The following is an 18,100-nucleotide window of genomic DNA, read 5'->3' as shown; positions in this document are numbered from 1 at the left end:
CGTCACTACCTAGCAAATATCACTGCATTGATAAGGGCTGTTGAGGAAAGAGACACCTTGACCTAAATGATGCAGTGGCAGGAGGAGTGTAAGGAAGCCAGGTTCGCACTTGCTGTGAAAACTCGGTACTGTAGGGCTTCGTTCTTTTAAGGAAACTGTGACTGACCTTGGGAGCCCGCAGCTGCGCTCAAGTCAAAGTGCGGCTCGGCTCTACGCACGAGAATTTGAGAAAAAATACCATCCAGTCCATGCAAATTGTATGAGTGGTTGGCAAAGGACTTGAATTCCCGGCAGAGGTATCCTTCAACTGCAGTGCACGGTACTTGCTTCGATATGTGGTCCCCCCACGTTCTCAGGAATGATCGACAAAGCCTCCTGTTAATTACAGTACCCTAGAGGTATGCTTGTACACTATCTCTGCAGAAAGGAATCACACCAATAGTAATGTTCTAATTACCATGTCTACCTAGGTACCCTGTATCTTCCTTTTGTTCGGCAGCGAGTCTGACGTGAGCTGGCGCCTATCAATGATACCTCTATCACGCATATGATAATCAAAGCTTAACGGCGCGCTGACGGAGATAGTGTAGATGCGGTTGATGCGCAAGCAGTGTACCCAGAGTACCTCCATGTTTCACTTTCCTCCTCAAACATTCTGGGTAATTTGGATATTCTGTCAACACCGACGGGCCTGGTCTCGAACTTGCATAGGTATTGGCCCTTGTCGATTCCGAACTTGGCTCAGTCGTATTTGCTGCAGCATGTTGTCTATTTGCTTGGCCATGTTTTGGCAATTGGGGCTGTGGGGTTTTGATAGGATATGTCGCTAAATTGGGTGTTCGTGACGGAGAAGAAGGATGTGTCTGGACTTACGATCCTTCGAGTACTGTACAGGTAATCGCTAGACTGCGGTTGGTAAACAAGTATTTGTAAACACTTGTAAGTGCGAGATCTCTCATGTCTCTAAGCGTTCAATGTCCGACCTCTCGCATTATGCTGGACACCATTCAGAGCACGATTGTGTCTTGCTTATTGGGTCATTGATGACTGCTACAATCACCCATCCTTCTCGTCAGCTCTTTGATACCACCGCTTCCTGTTCGATTTACAAAGACTGTTCACTATCATCACAATGTCCTCTTTCAACATCTGACAACCACTTAATTTACCTTTCCAACCTCTTCTCCGCGGAGTCGGGCAGAAGGAGTGTCTCTGAGCGTGTATTCGGTATCCACTTCAGTCAGTCAGCGATGCATCCGCACCACTCCAATCCTGATCAAAGGTCCCTGTCACCCGCGAGGTGGCATCGTGAGGTGGAACACAGGCCAAACAGTAGCCGCCTAGTAGCGAGCAAGACATTTACAAAAGTCTCGGGCGCCATTGAAGTGGACTCGGGGAAAATGATTAGTACGAAATGGAAAAAAGAAGCCCGAGAGAAGGTTCGAAACAGGATGCCGTAAGGTAGCATCGAGACACAGGGCGGGAAAAGTGGGAGGAGGAGGGAGGGAGGGAGGGAGGGAGGGGAGGTGCCGTGGAAACTGGGCGGTACCGGCGCGGCAATGTAACCCTTCAGGTCGTATTGGCGTCTTGCGCTATCTCGAGTTTCATGATGTGAGGTCTTTTTGGTATCACTCCGGGATGCGTGGGGATGGTGGGCGCAAAGATTTGGGCTTGTCATTCCCCTTCACTGTTTCCGTCGGGACTCGAGGACGTCGAGCGAGTTTGTGCCTCCTTCGGGATCAAAGTCAGGGGAGTATATGAGCAGGTCATCCTTTGTATCGATACTAGGTTATGCGTTCGGAGCATAACTTGGAAGGAGTTCCCTGATACTCATACATACAGTCTTCTCTCTCTGTGTGTGTGCCGTGCTACATTCGTGTTACACATATTAGGCACACGTGATTGCAATAGGTAGAGCCTCTTGCAAAGGGACCGCGCAGCATTAGGAATGCTCTCAGCCGGTGTCTGACCTAGTGAAAAGGAACACCAGTCAGGACCTGAAAGCGCCACAGCCGAGTGAGGCTCGTTACATGTCGACTGCATCCCCGCGGCACGTTTCGACAAACTGTAGACGTAGGAGGAAACATGTTTCGATTGAATCTCGTATCAATATCTGGTTTCGTCTATGGTGTTTCAATGCCCATTCTTCTTCTGATTTCGCATCATACATCCACCGTAACTCCACCACTATGGTTTCCTAGGCTACCGCCAAAGGAAGAAGCCTTGGCCAGCTTCAGATCGGCTCCATGCATCAGACATAACCGAACACCAGACTCGCTATTGTTGCTGACGGCCATGGAGAGGGCAGTCCGGTGACTGTTGTCCTCCACGTTAACGTCGACACCTCTCTGAAGCAGTAGCATGATGACATCCTCCTGAGAATTCTCAATGGCTACATGAAGCGCTGTCATGCCGCTGCTGTTGCGCTCGTTGACGTCGACATTATGATCAAGCAGCATGAGGATGATGCCACAGTTGCCATTCTTGGCTGCTGTGTGTAGTAACGGCTCCCATGGTTCGCCATCACTGGAGGTCCAGGTGCATGAGCTGGTGGACTGGGCTGGCTTATGCACATTCCATTTTGTCGCCACCTGATCTTGGAGCTGAGTGTCTGTGTTTTCTTCAAGGGGGGCGTCGTTAGAAAGACCGTGATGTGAAGTGCTGGAAATCGAGCCGTTGATGTCCAAAGGAGCCGCGCCAGAGAACATGCCGTCGCAGAAAAGTTGATTTGGTTGCATGGAAAATGGATAGCCCTCTTGATCCCGGAGTGGAAAGTAGGATGTCTTGTTGGGTGCCTCCCCACCATAGACCGAACCGTCAGGTGATACAGATGATGAAGCTGAGCTGTTGGGAGGAGACATGGGAGCGACGATATCGGCTGGGGAGTTGCTCAGGCAAAAATTGTCGCTGCCGAAGAGCTGGTTGTCCCACGCACCAATCTGATATTCGATAGTTGGTTGCCATGCTTGTTGTGGAACATCGGTTGGGCTGGTGGGCACAGATGGTCCCAGGTATGGTACTTCGTAGTTACCGGCATATTGTGGATGGAGGTTGAAGTACTCGTGCCAGATGCCCTCTGCTTGTAAGCTGGCAGCCCTAGCCTCCATTGCCTTCTTTTCTGTAAAGATTTGTTAGCTTTCATGCTTCGCCTGGTAGTCTTGATCAACGAGGCAAGTACGTACGCCGAAATCTGCGCTGGGCAATGCGGTTTTGGAGCTTTCTCCTGTCGTTCACCGCCGGCTTCGGGGACGGTGTCTTTTCGACGGTGGAGGTTGTCTCTATTGTCATCTTGTCGGTTGATTGTTCCATCTTGTGCTTTTTGCCGAGAAGAAGGCTTTGATAGCTGGTACAAGTAAGGTGAAGTAGGTCAGAGTAGGGTGTAGATTGCGGAAAGTGCCTTGAATGTCGACGAAGAGATCATCAGTGATGAGGGCGGGTCTCTGGTTGATATATATTCTGATCCAGCCCCCGCGTGTATATCACAGTGAGGGATGTCACGGTGCTTTACTTGGATCTTGATGGCACCTGGATGGGGTTGATACTGTGTAAGACTTAAGCCCCCGCATCTTCATTCTCACGGGGGTGATCAGCTAGGACGTGATAAACATTGACTGGGTTGATAGCAGAGAGTCCGATGCGACGTCAAACACCGACTTGGGTGGCATTCGCATTGCGTTAGAGGTAGTGTAGGTCTGGGTATAGAGCAGCACGTAGATGCAGATACCTGGACTATAGAACTCGTACGGAGCATCTGATTGTGGTATAGTATACGGGAGGACCCTAGACCGAAGCCATGCTGGCATTTTCTCTCGGCGAGGATCGGCGACACCGGTCACGCCAGAGTCAAAAGGGTTTAGTTGCAGCCTCGGTAGGTGAGAGGGAATCCTGATGAGCCTCAGAGAGGACCGGCGACAAGGGTGGTGATGGGGGTTGCAAAATGGGGGTTGCAGAAGTGGTGGCATTGGAAGTGGATGGACGGGCAGTGTTCGACCTGAGTGGACAAGGGGAGGAAGAAAGCTCAATGGGGCACCTCGGGGAAAGGCAAGAACGGCAACTCTAGGCTCCTCTTTGACTCGCCCGGACGGACCAAGCTTCATGGCCAAGTTCGTGCGTTGCACGGCATCACGCTTAAATCTTGACAGACTGTGGAGAGGTGAAATCTGTACCCAACTTTGGACAGTAGTACGCGCTGAGGGGTGGGGCTTCTTTCTGGTTTGAGACTGGGGCTGTTCAAGTGTTGCTCATACCTGCCGAGTCATACTCTCCAGTCATTCATAATCCATGTTTCAACGCCGACAGTAAGCTTATAGGTGAAGATACCTCTAGGTAGTATCAGATTGGTGTTCTATGCGGGACCAGCTTCGACAGCTTGTTTCCATGCAGTCCAGGTGCCAACATTGATTGTTTGTATGCAGTGGCGGTTACATTGTAGTGCTTTGAAGGCAGGAGTCTTGCAGAGTACTGAGTGATGCAGACCAAAGTGGGATTCCACCTTGAAGGCAGCTGAGGTGGACAGGGCATCCTTGAGGCCTGCACGTGGCCTGGAAAGGCAAGCAGATGCGTAGGCCCTATGTCCCGTCACATCATCACGACGTTGAATGCGTTTGAAATTGCAAACATTGCCCAAATGCTGATGGGGGAAGCTGTTGTTGAGTTTCGCCGAGTTCAGTACGCAAATAAAGCAAAGGAAGAGAAACCAGGAAGGCAAAGACAAGCCGAAGAGAGACTTTGACAAATAGAGACTGGCTCCGTCGTGCGCTGTCTCCCAAATTGCCCAATCAGGAGCGAGAAATGGCCTCTGATTGGTCGGTTTCCTGTAGGGCTATGCTTCCTTCGCGGTTCCTTCAGGCACTGTCAACATGGGAGCGTATTACACGCGTCGGTATTTGTCAACCTGAGGCATGTTTTGACGATGCGTCTCTATGTCGACAAATGCTCTTCTCAGCACTAACAAGTCGGCAATAATCCACTATCAAAATGTTCCGGAAAACAGAACCGCTGTCATCGACCGAAGTCGGGTCCAGGGTACACAGGCTACACTAGAGCATTCGGCAACAACCGAAGGCGGCAAGTGGGGGGGGGGGGGGCACCGTGCGCTATACGGATCTGCGATAAGCTGAGTCGTCAAAGCCAAACTGAACAAGCTTCATATTTCGAACTAACAGCTTACACTAGTTACCTAGGTACCTACATTTCAGTTTCTACATCCAACCCTTACCCCGACAGCTTCAAGTTACCCACCCAATCTCAGCTTTTCCTCTTCAATTACCTACCTCCAAGTACATAACTTCCCTTTGCTACAATCTCGGACAGCCAATTCATCTCCCCTGTCGCCGTTGCCCTGATCTGCGATCGATCTCGCCGCCGGCCATCATTGATTGCTAGGATCCTTCACACTCGGGCTTTCACCAACCCCACCAGATATCTCCCACCTTCCCCTCGCTAACTCTCTTTGGGAACCACCGCGGACTCGATACCCGAAAGAGATCTTTGAGCTATGGACCCTTGATCCCACAATTTGTCATGGTGTGGATGGATCATGTTCCTACGCTTCCCTTTCCCTTGCACACCGTGACTGATATCCGTCCATGGTATTCTCCTTTGGCCATCAATCCTCTCCATGCCAGACGTTTCCCCAAGTTTTGTCGTCAGACACACTTCATGATTCCTCTTAGCTGGCCCTTTTGTTGCTCCATTAGCCCGCCAAGTCTTTGCGGCACCTATTGAGACTGTTGAAACCAGTTCAATGAGACCAAAGTACCTTTGTCAGTATCAAGATTGGCCAAAATGCGGCAAGGGTAGCACTCCATGTACCATCATGGTACATGAGCTTACCCTGTCAGTGCAGGTACCTACAATTCAATCTTAACCCACGGGGGAAAATCCTGAGCTGAGAGTCGCTCTTTTCTCGCGTTCCGAGGTGACGGTTCGCTGGCACGACCGTTTTCGCTTCGGCTGTCCAATGAGTGGCTTGCTGGCAGCCAGCCAAGATGCGTTCATGCACAGATATCTTCCACATCATCGACTTGATGACAGCCTTGGCCCTTTTTTTTTTATGAACCAGAAAACTGAGACTAGAGAGATTGCACAGCTACCTGCCACAGATCTCGACTGAGGGCATTCCGACCAGATCTGAACAGTATAGAGCAAAGCACTCCAGAACAATCGGCATGTGTGCCGGCGCTATCCACGCAAGATGGCATCCGTCTCATCAGCTGCCGTCACTCGTATCAATGTGGATGAAGTAGACTAGTACGTGAACAACTTAGGAAACCTACCGTCTAGTGGATGACGCCTGAATACATATGAACATGGAATGTGGATGTTGCCTTTCAGCAAGCACCCGATCTAGCACGCAACTGAAGTGCCCAATGACTGAAAAGGTTAAAGTATCCACAGTGCCCTTCGGCAACACCGATGCTTTCAGAGTTACATCTTCTCTTTTCCCATCTTCAGGTTATTATGCAGCAAACAACAAAGACAGGACTCAAGCAGCATTTTCAAGATATTTCCTTTCACCATTACCTTTTCGCTCTTCATTTGCTACTCTTGCTACTGGAAAAAACATACTAGTTCCCTCTTGCTTTTGCGTCCTTGTATGATAGTGCAGATTCGGTAATATCTTGGATTGTCATATTTCCAAATTTCCATTACCACTCTCGCATTGTTGTCCAATGGTGGCCTGTCTACTACTTTCCAACCAACCGTTGATGTCTTTCGTCATTCCAGTGACCGGTTTCGTGGTGTATTCGAAGTTTCTTCATCCTACTGTGAACATTGGTTTGATCGTATTGAGAAAGGATGTGCCCTTCATGCAAATATTATGTGTGAAGGGTCCCAAAGACTCTTCGTGCCAAGGCTTCCGGGCATGCTTCCATCAATCGTGGACACGTTACTGAGCATTTCAAAGTTGCCAAAGTTACATTGGATTTATGATCATCAAAAGTACGTACCGTACACACACACTCTCTCTCTACAACTGTTCTTTTTGTCTTGACACTAAATATTGTCAAAGTCACTATCTACGTGAGTTCAGACTCAAGCTCGTCACAAAGGAATTCGATGACGAGATAAGCAAGTGATGTGGCCGAGCCGTGGCGCTTCACTCATGCTCTTGAGCTCACTGTTATGGTAGCTCGCGTATCCGTGGAGGAGGCTGGTCTGGTTAAGCTACCGAGGAACCATAACCTTCCAGAACCCCCTTCGAAGAAGTCTGTATATACCCGATTCGGCATTCGTCCATCAGTAGTTGAAGGCCAACTCAACCGTACGCGGTTAAATCCGAGTATAGGTGTTTGCCAAGGGCCAAGAGACCCAGTTAATACATGCACAGTAGCGTCGACCAAAGATCCCTCCGTTGCATGATTGTTTGGCATTTACTCGTACAAAGTCACCTACACTACATCGCACATTCCACTTCCCACACATGTATACTAATACGATCCCAGAAAGCCCGAAGAACAAGAAAAGTGGGCAAAAGAATCTTGGGGATACTACCTACCACCACAACGTACCGTTCGACTGCACCTACAATGCTACCCAAGACTTCAGCTTGATCTTTTTCACTGTTCCTTTCCCAAAATGGATGGCTGGCCCCAATGCGTGGTGCCTTTTCGTTGCACTCATGATACCTACTGGTAGAACAAAAGTGTCGTGCATTTTGGAGTGTTGCTTCGCTACTTTGGGGGTAACATGAACATGACCCGTTCGTTTGGTTCCCCACAACGTAGTGTACTGGGATAAAGGCTTTGTTGAGTTGGGGTACCTACTGAGGTAGACTGACTGGTTAGAGGGCTGGAGAGGGGCTGTGGAGTTTCTTGGAAAAATGTAGTGGGCATATTGGGATTAGTGAGGGTGTTATATTGACTACTGCAGAAGAGTCAAATTTGCAAATTCAGCCAAAATAAACGTTGGGGTCAATGGCAAAGGTCTTTCCTTACACATGTATCACAGTTAAAGTGCTGATAGTGTTGTTGTCCGCGCAGAGCCAAAAATCTATTGTGGCCTGTCGGCAAAGGCCCCATCCGTGATCTTTCATCAGGTAGAGGAATGTTCAGCAAAGTTCACTCCTGTTGACAACAAGTCTATGAACCCAATTAACTCCCGCTTCGCTAACCAGTAAACCTTCTATATCTTCCTCTCGTACTCCCAACTCCATGCTTGCTCGCTCAATATTCAAAAGAGCCAGCCATCTCATAGATCACGCTCACATCCAGTACCCATCCCTCCACAACTCCTTGCTATACCCCTCCGTCAACCTCTCGTCCAACCCAAAAGCCTCCTGCCACCCCACAAACCCACGATCCAGCACAAACACCTTTTGGTCGACGGGCTTCTTTTTCTCCTCCTCCTCTCCCTGCTTCTTCTTCACCTCTCCCTCACCATCAGCCCCAACGGCCTCCTCTACAGTAGCAGCAAGCTTAGTCTCCACCTCCTTCGGCATCAGACGATCCCTCTCGCGAATGTAGCGCAAGGCAGCGCTGGGTCCGCGCTGCTGCGAGAGCGCGCAGTGGAAGACGACCGTCTCCTTGTCTTGGAGCTGGCGGACGAGGGTAGGAAGCATGGCGTCGAGCTTGTGCGAGGGAACGTTCTGGGAACCCTTGATGTGGCCGCCTATGTAGTCTGTGAAGGGTTGTTAGTACCCGGGGATGACGCATGATGATATACTCTATGTCTCTTTTTTTTTTCGGATTGAATTGTGCGAGTAAGTGGTGTATCTGGTATGGAGTAGGACTGGTGTAGATGATGATGCTGCGGAGACAAGGTGGAGGAGGTTCATTGCGGAGGACAAGACCGGGAGCGGGAACTAGCTACGCACCGTCATCCCGCACGTCAATGATGGCCAAAGTGGAGCGGCTGTTCTCCGTGCCGGCCGCCGCTGCTGCCGTCGAGGCCTGTTCGGCCAGGATCAGCTTGGACAGGGACGTGGCAGACAGCCGCTGGAGGGATCCGATAGTGGTCATTTTCTGGCGGCGGTCTATTGGGATGTTGATCTAGGAGGGAGGGGAGCACTTGGGGGGGGGGGGGGGGGGTCAGAAGAGCAAAGAGGACGCGAAATGAATCGAGTGAAGATATTTCCTCCTGATATGTCGATACAGGTATCTTTCTTCTTCCAGTTTCCGTCTCTTCGAATGGTTTCTTGAGCCGCTATCAGCGCCTATCAAGCTGGTGACAAGTGTCAATCCTTCCACTGTCAGGTCCCATTTCTTCAGCGGGCGACGTTCCAGACCGCGGACATTCTACAGTGAGCTGTACCGTATGGAACGGTCTGGACCCTCTTGCGCTTTTGGCAGGCAGGGCAGCTGCCCGCAGCTGCTAGGAAAGTTCCAGACAGATGTCACGGGCGCTTTCGCAATGGAGAATCCTTGGCGGCAATCTTGGAACACTCAACCTTATTTGCACCTCAACCGACCTGTGAGGTATACCTGCACTTGTTGGGTTGGATTAGATGCTGTATTCCGATCTGTATAACGACAATCCTTAATCTGCGGTCCATCCTCCTGAAAAACGTAGGCTCAAGCGTTGAAGATCGTATGGGATATTGCCACCATCATCGAAGTCGGCTGTTTCGAGTCAAGTCATGCCATCCAATTCTCGAGTCATTTCGGCTTACTGATACAGGTTGATCCTTCAAAAGATCGAGTTAAGGTGGCGCCGACGGAGGATCTTTACGTTTCCTACGCCTACTTCCGCGTAAGCTGCTGATGCGATCTTGTTCGTGAAGAACCTGGAATATAGGTACCTCGTCAGCTTTGACTCGGGGATTCAGAACTCACTTCTGTGTAAGATCTTGGGCAAATCCTTGAGGAGGGGAGGCAAGTCCGCAACGGACCCCCAGCTGCCGAGTGACAGTGGTCAAGAGATCCTTGTATCGCATCTTCAAGGCTGACCTGGTCTAGTCGTTTCCACCTTGTTTCTAGATCAAAACCTTTTGCCGAATCAGAAACCCGGATGGCCCTCAGTCATCCGGATCCGTGCTCTTCTAGCTGCTTGACCCTCATCGTCTGCGCGTACAGGACTATGACATCCCGTCCCGTTCTTTTGGCGTGTAAGTCATCATGGTCTGACTCGGGATAATCTTCTGGCGTTGGGTTCTTGCCCCGTATGGCCATCCCCACGTTCTTCCTCCCAGTGTTCGTCTCTAGTTGCTCTGTTCCAACTGCAGACAATAGCACAATGAGTTCTCTATCCTTCTCCCTCTGTCTGTCAAGATGAACCATGAGAAATCGGGATCATCTCATATACGGCCTAATTTTAGGAATTATTGTCTGCTGTTCGGCAGCATTGACCACCCTTGACTATGTGGCAAGTGCAGAGTCTGCCGAGACTGGGCAGAATCCTTTCTCGTCATGGCCACACCATCATCCACCCGTTGTTGCAAGGCATCCGGTCAGCGGCCATGAAGATCTTGGCTCACAGCCCGTGTTCACGACCGTGACCTCGGCGATCAGTGTTGCAGTGGCAGCAGAGGCAACCCATTCACCCTTCCCAACAACGGCACCTACGGCTGTAGGACCCTGCCGGTGTAATAATTCCCTACTCGCAACAATAAGCTCCCTCAGCGGTGCCCTCGAAGAAGCCAACTCGAACGCGATATACTTCTCAAGCCTCCTGGCAACATCCATCATCGGGCTTCAGGAGTCGATCGATCGTCTCACCTCGTCGGCTTCCAGCGCCTTAGCATCTGTTCAAGCCTCAGCCTCCATCGCAATAGCGTCAACCGAGGAATCGGCATCCAATGCTGTGATAGCTGCAGAACGTTCGGCCGCGAGCACCGTTAGCAGCATGAGTGAAAAGCTGGGCCAAGGGACGGTCACGGTCACAGCAACCGTTGTCTCGGTTACAACAGACCTCGTAGGGCCAACCATCACGGCAGATCCAAATTCGACAATGGTGAGTGCTCCCTGATATTGAAACTTGTTGCCGTCTCGTTAACCTTTGCCAGGCTCCAAACAATCCGCAGGCTCTCAACAGCCCCGACATCAAAGCTGTGCAGGGAGCCGCGTCATCGGTTAACCGTGCTGCTATAGCAGTTGTCGTCGCCATCATTGGCTCCTCTGTGCTTTCTCTCGCCGGCTTCTACCTCTTCGTGAGATACCGGAAGAGGAAGCAAAAACAAAAAGAAGAAGACCAGAACGTAAGCGACGCGCTTGACCGTGCCATTGTCAGCTATATCGTCAACGACCAGGCCAGCCCGACCAAGAGTGGGGACCCATTTAGTCCGACGGGGCCACCAGGACCTATCCACTTGGAGACCATCCAAGAAGCACACACACCTTCTCCAACCCAGGGGCCACAACCACCTCCCGTCCGACGGCCCTCGCAAGCCTATCTCCCGTCACCAACACCCTGGACACCCCAGTTCGAACCATCGGCCGATATGTCCCAGGGAAAGATGGGACAGGCCGTTGGCAGAAAATATAGTACCTCTAGCGACATCTTCCTCCCATCGCCTGGCCCGCCGCCAACCATTCCCCTACCCACTCCCCCAACAACACAAGACATTAGGAGGAACATCTCAACACGGTACGCTCCTGAGTGCAGCAAAAGCGTCTACGGAGACATATTGGCTCGGCCCCTGGAAACCGTGCCTACCAACACGTCGGTGATGAGCGGTACGAGTGGTGGTGGACATCCACTCGGCCATTCGAGGACTGCATCGGCGACTAGTGCGAGGAATAATAGCATTGATGAGAGAATGGCCAGTAACGCATCTGCTTCTGCACGCGGCAAGCATGCGCGTGGACCGTCGACGACGACTTCGAGGCGGAGAGCGGCGAGTACGGGGAGTGTGAGATCGCAGGGTCAGGGCATGGGGGACCAACAACAATGGCTACAGAAGCAGCAGCTGCTGCAGCCGGGAAGAAGAGACGACAGTAGGGATCCGAGTTGGCCGTTGCCGAAGAATGGACTCATCTAATTATACGGATAAATGATATCGTCGCTGCCCTGATTTGAGATGGGGATGTCGGCGGTTGGGAGCTCCTAGTTGATCCTATTGGGTAACCTTCGGGGAAACTGGAGGTAAGATATAAAAGTTTCTGTGCGAGTTTCTCAGTAAAAGGTCTCATCAGGACCGCTTGAGCTCAACTTCCACAGCTCCTACTGTCATATCTTGAATGTCGATATCTACGGTCATAGTATTGTCGCTGTCATTTGATTTGAAAAGAAAGCAGGTGATTGAGAAGGGTTAGGGTTGAATAAGACCACAACAAGCAGGTTTGAGCCACCGCAATGACGTGGCTGGATGTGCGGGTGGGCAGTTGGCCCAAGCTTCCTTCCATTAAAACCAAGTTCAGCTCACCAAGGATGACGCAGGCGGCAACCAACAGCACTGAAGTTTGGGGGGGAGCTACCAGCGGTGCCATCGCGAGATGCAAACCAACTGAACGGAAATCTAACAGTCCAAAGAATACCTACGTTCCATGACACGACAGCAAGAGTACGAAGACTCCCGATAGGATCTTCATTGATAAGAAGGATATACAGCATCTGTATAGTTCATCTCAACCCATGACCGTCGCAACAACCTCCAAGACGAGAGGCCAGCCCAGATTTGGGCATCGGGGTTGACGTCTTGCATGTGAAATCGGACCAGCCCGGATCCTGACCAGATTCTGGCGGGTTCATGTAAAAGCGCGATGACGACAAACGAACACAGCCCAGCTCTTCCGCCGAGACCGACGCCATATTGTTAGTGTAGAACAGCCTCTGGGCAGAAATTTCACAATAAAATCGCGTATCAATCGTGGAAAGACCGACCTTTCCGGATTTTGTTTTGCTCATCTTTGTCCATTTCGGTCTTCATTATCCGTCGTCTTTTTCAGGTGTTCCGCCATCGTACCGCTCGTCAACAGTGATACGCCATCTCAACTTCCCCTTCTGAAGCTAGTGGTAGACAGGAGTCCTACAAACCGCAGTTGCAGCCAGCCCTACAGAACCTGAAAGTCGTTTGCGCTATCATTTGTGAACGCCTATCTCGACGAGTTTAGGTTAACCTGCCACCAGAAAAAAATCCAGGCTACGTTAGTAGAATACCAGGTCCTGCAGGGGCAACAGCTAGCAAGGCGCACCGGCCACACTATCGAACCTGCGGCAGAAATTCCCCGACCTGGGTCGACGTGGACATTGAAGAAGCGGGAGCTGGAGCACAAGCACACGACCGCCCTATTTTTTCCCAGAGAACTCCACCATACGCACCGCTCACCACCTCAGCCACGCTCTCTCCCGCCGGCTGCTCTCAAAGTTATTTCAGCTTCAGCTCTTCCAACAACTTCATCCACGGACCGAGCGATACAAAAATTACCACGCCGGACACCGACTTCAACAAACTTCAAGCCACCCACTTCCAGTACAGCATTTTTATCACAATGGCTCCCCCGCCGCCCGCCGACCTGCCTCTTGCGCAGAGGATTCAAAAGCTGGCACAGACCCTGCAGTGTACGTGTGCACCCAACTTTCTCTCTCCGTTTGAGCCTCCATCGCTGTTGTAGCGATTCGAAGATTTATTGTGAGCGCAAATGGCTAACTGTCTTTGTTTCTTAGTCGCTTGGTTCGCTGGGTACGTCATGATTCTCGATTGGCTTGCTGTCCCGCTTCCCTCTCGTGCCGCCCGCTTTCGATCAGGATGAAGCAAAGTTCAGAAGGGGCAGCAAGGCGGTATCTCACGGGAGCGGAGTTGCGGAACAGCCGATTCTCGCGCCAGGATATATTTCGATTGCTTCGAACGTATGCTGACAAGATAATGATCACTACAGACATGCCACCCTTCTTCTTTGCGTCACCCGCTACGCCTTCTCGTGGCTGCGCATGAACTACTATGGTCGTATGGCCCAGTTCTGCTACCGCACCACCTTCCTCTCCGCTGCCCTCACATATGGTATCGTGGTTTACAAGACATGGCGCGCTCGTCAGAAGACCGGTGCTAAGCCGGCCAACGTTGTCAGCTACCTCACCGACGAGAACGTTCAGTACCTCCGTATGTCGACTCTTCTCCTGCAAGCGGTGACCCTTTCAACGAATGCTAACCGCGAAGCTCAGTGTTGGCCCTTGTCTGGCTCTTCATGCCCCAGTACCCCATCGCCATGCTTCCCTTCGCCATCTACTCGGTCTTCCATGTCGCTACCTACACTCGTGCGAACTTGATCCCGACTATCATGCCCCCTACTAAGGTGGCCCCTGCCGCCGGAGCTTCGCCCAGCGCCAAGCCCCAGTACACTCAGCACCCTATGTCCGACGCGATTGGCAGTTTCGTTAAGCAGTACTACGATTCGTCCATGTCGGTCGTTGCCAACATTGAGCTCGTCCTCTGGATCCGTATCCTCCTCTCTGCCATCATCTTCCAGCGCCGCTCCTGGATCCTGCTCGTCATCTACACCGTCTTCCTTCGCACCCGCTTTGCTCAGAGCAGCCACGTCCAGAACTCGTTCAGCACCTTTGAGGCCCGCATCGACAACCTCATTGGCGCTCAGGGCACCCCTCCGGCTGCTCGTCAGGCTTGGGAGACCGTCAAGGGCCTTGCCCGTCAGTTCCACCAGGCTACTGATGTCAACAAGTACATCAGCGGTGCCGCTGCCCCCAAGAAGACCTCTTAAGTTCTCGGCTACCGCCGAAGCTTGAGATGTTTGGGCATTGATGACAAGATTGCTTCGCGCATGCGCATGCTAGCGCGACCTAGGCAAGACAACAGCCCAGATTAATAGCCTGCGGTGCTTCCTTTAGTTCGAAAATCTTTGGCCCAGAAGCGAAGGATCGGTCATACCTTTCGGTTGGGAAGAGCAGGACTCTGGAGGGGTCGCGTACCGGGAACGACCTGTTGGCTGGAAGGCAACATGCCACGGAAAGGGGTAATAGTGCGTAATGGCTTCGGAATGAAGCTCAGTAATTGTTTAAAGTCAGTTTATTACTAGGCTTTCATTGACAGTTTGTTGCAGTGTTACTCTTTCTGGTTGCGGAGAGAAGTGGTTGAAGAAGGGTGTTTGAATTTCCTAGCTGCTGAATGCACCAATGCGTGTATACCTGGTCTACTTCTCTGTTAATCCATATCCTAGCCGTATGATTATTACCTAGAAACATATTGTCATCAAGCCAGCTGTTCTGGTCGTAGGGGTCGTGTACGAATACCAACATTCCACGAGTCGATTCAAGTTTATCCTCGACCAGTAGCTGCCCCACTTTTGTACCCCTATCACCCGACCTCAGGGACCCCCTCCGGGCCCCTCCATGTCGAACAGCGCCAGCAGCATGTCGCTGGGGCTCCCAGCAATGACGTCGCTTCCGCTTTTACAAGAGGTAGGCCTGAACCAAGCGGGTTCTCAGGCCTCCCTCACAGCCTTCATCATCCAGCTGGTAGACGAGGTTTCGACCCATACGCATTCGGATCTGGATTATATCGAATAGCTTGGATGATCGACTAGGAAACGGTGTATGATCTTGCCAGGTTTCGAGATTCCAACCTTTGTGTAAATAAATGCCTTTCTGGCGCCAGATGTGCTGCGCCTCTATAACTGAGCTGTTCCCTTAGTCTGTTACTCTCATCCCTTAACACGTCACCGAACCACTTGAGCAAACGATACCTTCTTTTCCGCCAACGGCTGTGTCACTCAGCAGCCTCTAAGCCGTCATCCTTTCTCCTTCGGATTGAAGTTCCCTTTTTTTTAACCTATAGACAGGTCAATCTGTTAGGACGTTGTTCAGGTTAAAAAGAATACCGACCATGGTTTCCCTGCTGCGTCAGCTCGTCGCTGGTCCGCGCCAACAACACGAGGATACGGGACTAGATCTATGTTATGTTACCTCGAATATCATCGCAACGTAGGTACTACCTTTACCTCTACCTCCTCCTCCCTTCTTCTGCCTCCATGTGTTTGCAGAGATGGAATGACTAACTGATGTGGCGAAAATCACAGATCTGGGCCCTCACAAACCTACCCCCAACTAGCCTACCGTAACCCGCTCAACCGCTTGGTCACCTTTCTCGACGAGAAACACGGTGATGGCTGGTCCATCTGGGAATTCCGCGCCGAGGGCACGGGATATCCTGACGAAGCGGTATATAACCGGATTAGACACTACCCTTGGCCGGATCACCACCCGCCGCCGTTCAGGCTGGTGCCGTTGATTACGGCTAGTATGCGCAATTGGTTGGATGGGGAGGATGGAAGGTCGTCTGGGGACAATAGTGATACTACGAAATTGGCGACGCCGGAAACGACAAACGAAAGGGGGGCTGCCAGTGGCGCCATTGACGGAAACCAACAGGACAACAACAACAACAACAACAACAACAACAACAACGACAATAAGAAAGGGGATACAAACACAGCGGACAGAAACAAACACGATCTCGACCGCCCGCGTCAAAAAGGCGAGCGCGTGGTCGTCGTCCACTGCAAAGCCGGCAAAGGCCGCTCCGGCACCTCCATCTGCAGCTACCTGATTTCCGAGTGCGGCTGGACCGCCGCCGACGCCCTGGCGCGGTTCACCGAGCGACGCATGCGTCCCAACTTTGGTAAGGGCGTATCGATTCCCAGCCAGCTTCGATACGTGGGTTACGTCGAAAGGTGGGCCCACGCCGGTAGCGAGCCGGCCAAGCGGAAGATCTATGTGGACAGACCGATTGAGATTGTCGAGATACACGTCTGGGGACTCCGGCACGGGGTCAAGCTTGCGGTGGAAGGGTTTGCGGACGAGGGTAAGAGGATCGAGACGTTGCATACGTTTGGGAAGGATGAGAGGATTGTGGTGAAGGGGGATGCGCCTGGCGGGGGCGGGGTGATGGATATGTTTTATGATATGGCTGGGTACGGCGCCGGTAGAGAAAGCGACTTAGAAGAGGAGGAGGAGCATAAAAAGGAGGTTTCGGGCTTGGATGGTGCGAAAAGCGATGTTGATGATCATGTGACAGATCGGTCGTCAACGGATGCGTCTAGTGCGAGAAGGAGTAGGAGTAAGGAAAAGGTGGACAAGATGGGGAGCACGGCGAGCAGTTTGATGAGGAAGATTTCGGTGCGAAAGAGCAAGGACCATAAAGAGAAGGAGCTGGAGGAGAAGAAGCAGAGCGCGCTGAGCATTTCATCAGCAAATGGCAGAAAAGCAAAGACCATCGCGATGCCAGAAGCCTCACAGGTTACGAATCTCCCATCGACTGAACAGAACAGCGTCAGCAAATCTACCTCTAACCTCACCCCCATCCACTCGAAAACCAGCACCGAATCCTCTCGGAAGCGACAAAAGCCGGTCCTGGCTGATGAATCAGAGCCAGGCGGCCGGGCCGTCATCTTCAAGCCCAAGAAGCCCATCATCGTCCCCAACAGCGATATCAACATTGACATTGAAAGACGAAGCCGCGCCTCGGCCAGCATGGGCCTAACCATGGTTACTGCCGTGGGTCACGTCTGGTTCAACGCTTTCTTCGAGGGCAACGGACCGGAGCAGGATGGCCAAGCAGACGATAGCGGTGTGTTCGAAATCGAGTGGGATGAACTGGATGGCATCAAGGGATCAAGTAAGAAGGGGACTAGGGCTCTCGATCGGCTGTCTGTTGTTTGGAAAGTCGCCGGGACTGGGACTGGGACGGGGATTGGCGCTGGCGCTGGCGCTGGCGCCGCTGTTGAGACTGTTGAGACTGCTGCTGCTGCTGCGCCTGAAACGGCCCAGGGAGTTACAGTCATCACCCAGCCTGGGGAGGGGAGCCCTGTACCCCAGATGAAGCCTGCGGACTGGAAGGGTGCTAATCCCGAACAACTTCCAAAGGAAAAGGGATTGGGTTTGAGGGCGGAGACTACGGAGAGTGCGAGTGTGAGCAAGGCCAGTAGCTTGTTGGATGTGGATGTGACCGAGGGGGATAATAAAGACGATGAGTCGTTGGCTGGGGTGAAGACTAGCGACCCGAAAGGAGAGGAGCTTGATGAAGTTGCTACGCCAAAGGCTCCTGCTTGAGCGTAGACTTATGGTGGTGTTAACATATCAACTGGAAGGATTTTAATGAACACTGTAGGCTACTAGTAGGCATGGAGGTGAATTTTGATATAATCTTCTGTCCCATGTCTTCGTCCAAATCCTTTGATTCCGTTTTCGTTTCTGCGCTAACAACCCAGAT

At 51.7% G+C, this 18,100-nt stretch overlaps 5 protein-coding genes across 5 annotated transcripts; 3 read left to right on the top strand and 2 right to left on the bottom strand.

Moving 5' to 3' along the window:
- Positions 1 to 2,162: 2,162 nt before the first annotated feature.
- Positions 2,163 to 3,288, bottom strand: B0T23DRAFT_326301 (uncharacterized protein; the record flags this gene model as incomplete). Its single annotated transcript, XM_062835554.1, has 2 exons — positions 2,163 to 3,118; positions 3,183 to 3,288. The coding sequence occupies 2 exons, from the start codon at positions 3,286 to 3,288 to the stop codon at positions 2,163 to 2,165; spliced, it is 1,062 nt and encodes a 353-aa protein (XP_062688828.1).
- A 4,628-nt stretch (positions 3,289 to 7,916) lies between these two features.
- B0T23DRAFT_389471 (uncharacterized protein) lies at positions 7,917 to 9,025 on the bottom strand. The gene is made up of 2 exons (XM_062837810.1): positions 8,819 to 9,025; positions 7,917 to 8,622 (listed from the first exon to the last, which is right to left on the bottom strand). The coding sequence occupies exons 1-2, from the start codon at positions 8,961 to 8,963 to the stop codon at positions 8,207 to 8,209; spliced, it is 561 nt and encodes a 186-aa protein (XP_062688827.1). The 5' UTR covers positions 8,964 to 9,025; the 3' UTR covers positions 7,917 to 8,206.
- A 950-nt stretch (positions 9,026 to 9,975) lies between these two features.
- On the top strand, positions 9,976 to 12,036 carry B0T23DRAFT_244996 (uncharacterized protein). Its single transcript, XM_062834104.1, has 2 exons — positions 9,976 to 10,893; positions 10,946 to 12,036. The coding sequence occupies exons 1-2, from the start codon at positions 10,219 to 10,221 to the stop codon at positions 11,918 to 11,920; spliced, it is 1,650 nt and encodes a 549-aa protein (XP_062688826.1). The 5' UTR covers positions 9,976 to 10,218; the 3' UTR covers positions 11,921 to 12,036.
- Positions 12,037 to 13,158: 1,122 nt separating this feature from the next.
- B0T23DRAFT_244947 (uncharacterized protein) lies at positions 13,159 to 14,754 on the top strand. The gene is made up of 4 exons (XM_062834103.1): positions 13,159 to 13,440; positions 13,546 to 13,561; positions 13,758 to 13,978; positions 14,041 to 14,754. Exons 1-4 carry the CDS (start codon positions 13,371 to 13,373, stop codon positions 14,592 to 14,594), a joined length of 861 nt encoding a protein of 286 aa, XP_062688825.1. The 5' UTR covers positions 13,159 to 13,370; the 3' UTR covers positions 14,595 to 14,754.
- Positions 14,755 to 15,218: 464 nt separating this feature from the next.
- Positions 15,219 to 18,045, top strand: B0T23DRAFT_366629 (uncharacterized protein). The gene is made up of 2 exons (XM_062836401.1): positions 15,219 to 15,813; positions 15,909 to 18,045. Exons 1-2 carry the CDS (start codon positions 15,716 to 15,718, stop codon positions 17,938 to 17,940), a joined length of 2,130 nt encoding a protein of 709 aa, XP_062688824.1. The 5' UTR covers positions 15,219 to 15,715; the 3' UTR covers positions 17,941 to 18,045.
- The last annotated feature ends 55 nt before the right edge of the window (positions 18,046 to 18,100 follow it).

The sequence above is a fragment of the Neurospora hispaniola genome (genome assembly GCF_033458365.1).
Source record: "Neurospora hispaniola strain FGSC 10403 chromosome Unknown B0T23scaffold_9, whole genome shotgun sequence".
NCBI classification, from domain to species: domain Eukaryota; kingdom Fungi; phylum Ascomycota; class Sordariomycetes; order Sordariales; family Sordariaceae; genus Neurospora; species Neurospora hispaniola.
Note: the sequence above shows the minus strand (reverse complement) of the source record. Positions and strands in the feature narration are given on the sequence as shown.

Coding starts and splice junctions, on each gene's coding strand:
- B0T23DRAFT_389471 (XM_062837810.1), bottom strand. CDS start 8,963: ATGACCACTATCGGATCCCTCCAGCGGCTGTCTGCCACGTCCCTGTCC. Junction 8,623..8,818: donor CATTGACGTGCGGGATGACG/GTGCGTAGCTAG, acceptor AACCCTTCACAG/ACTACATAGGCGGCCACATC.
- B0T23DRAFT_244996 (XM_062834104.1), top strand. CDS start 10,219: ATGAGAAATCGGGATCATCTCATATACGGCCTAATTTTAGGAATTATT. Junction 10,894..10,945: donor CAGATCCAAATTCGACAATG/GTGAGTGCTCCC, acceptor AACCTTTGCCAG/GCTCCAAACAATCCGCAGGC.
- B0T23DRAFT_366629 (XM_062836401.1), top strand. CDS start 15,716: ATGGTTTCCCTGCTGCGTCAGCTCGTCGCTGGTCCGCGCCAACAACAC. Junction 15,814..15,908: donor ACCTCGAATATCATCGCAAC/GTAGGTACTACC, acceptor CGAAAATCACAG/ATCTGGGCCCTCACAAACCT.
- B0T23DRAFT_244947 (XM_062834103.1), top strand. CDS start 13,371: ATGGCTCCCCCGCCGCCCGCCGACCTGCCTCTTGCGCAGAGGATTCAA. Junction 13,979..14,040: donor CGAGAACGTTCAGTACCTCC/GTATGTCGACTC, acceptor CGCGAAGCTCAG/TGTTGGCCCTTGTCTGGCTC.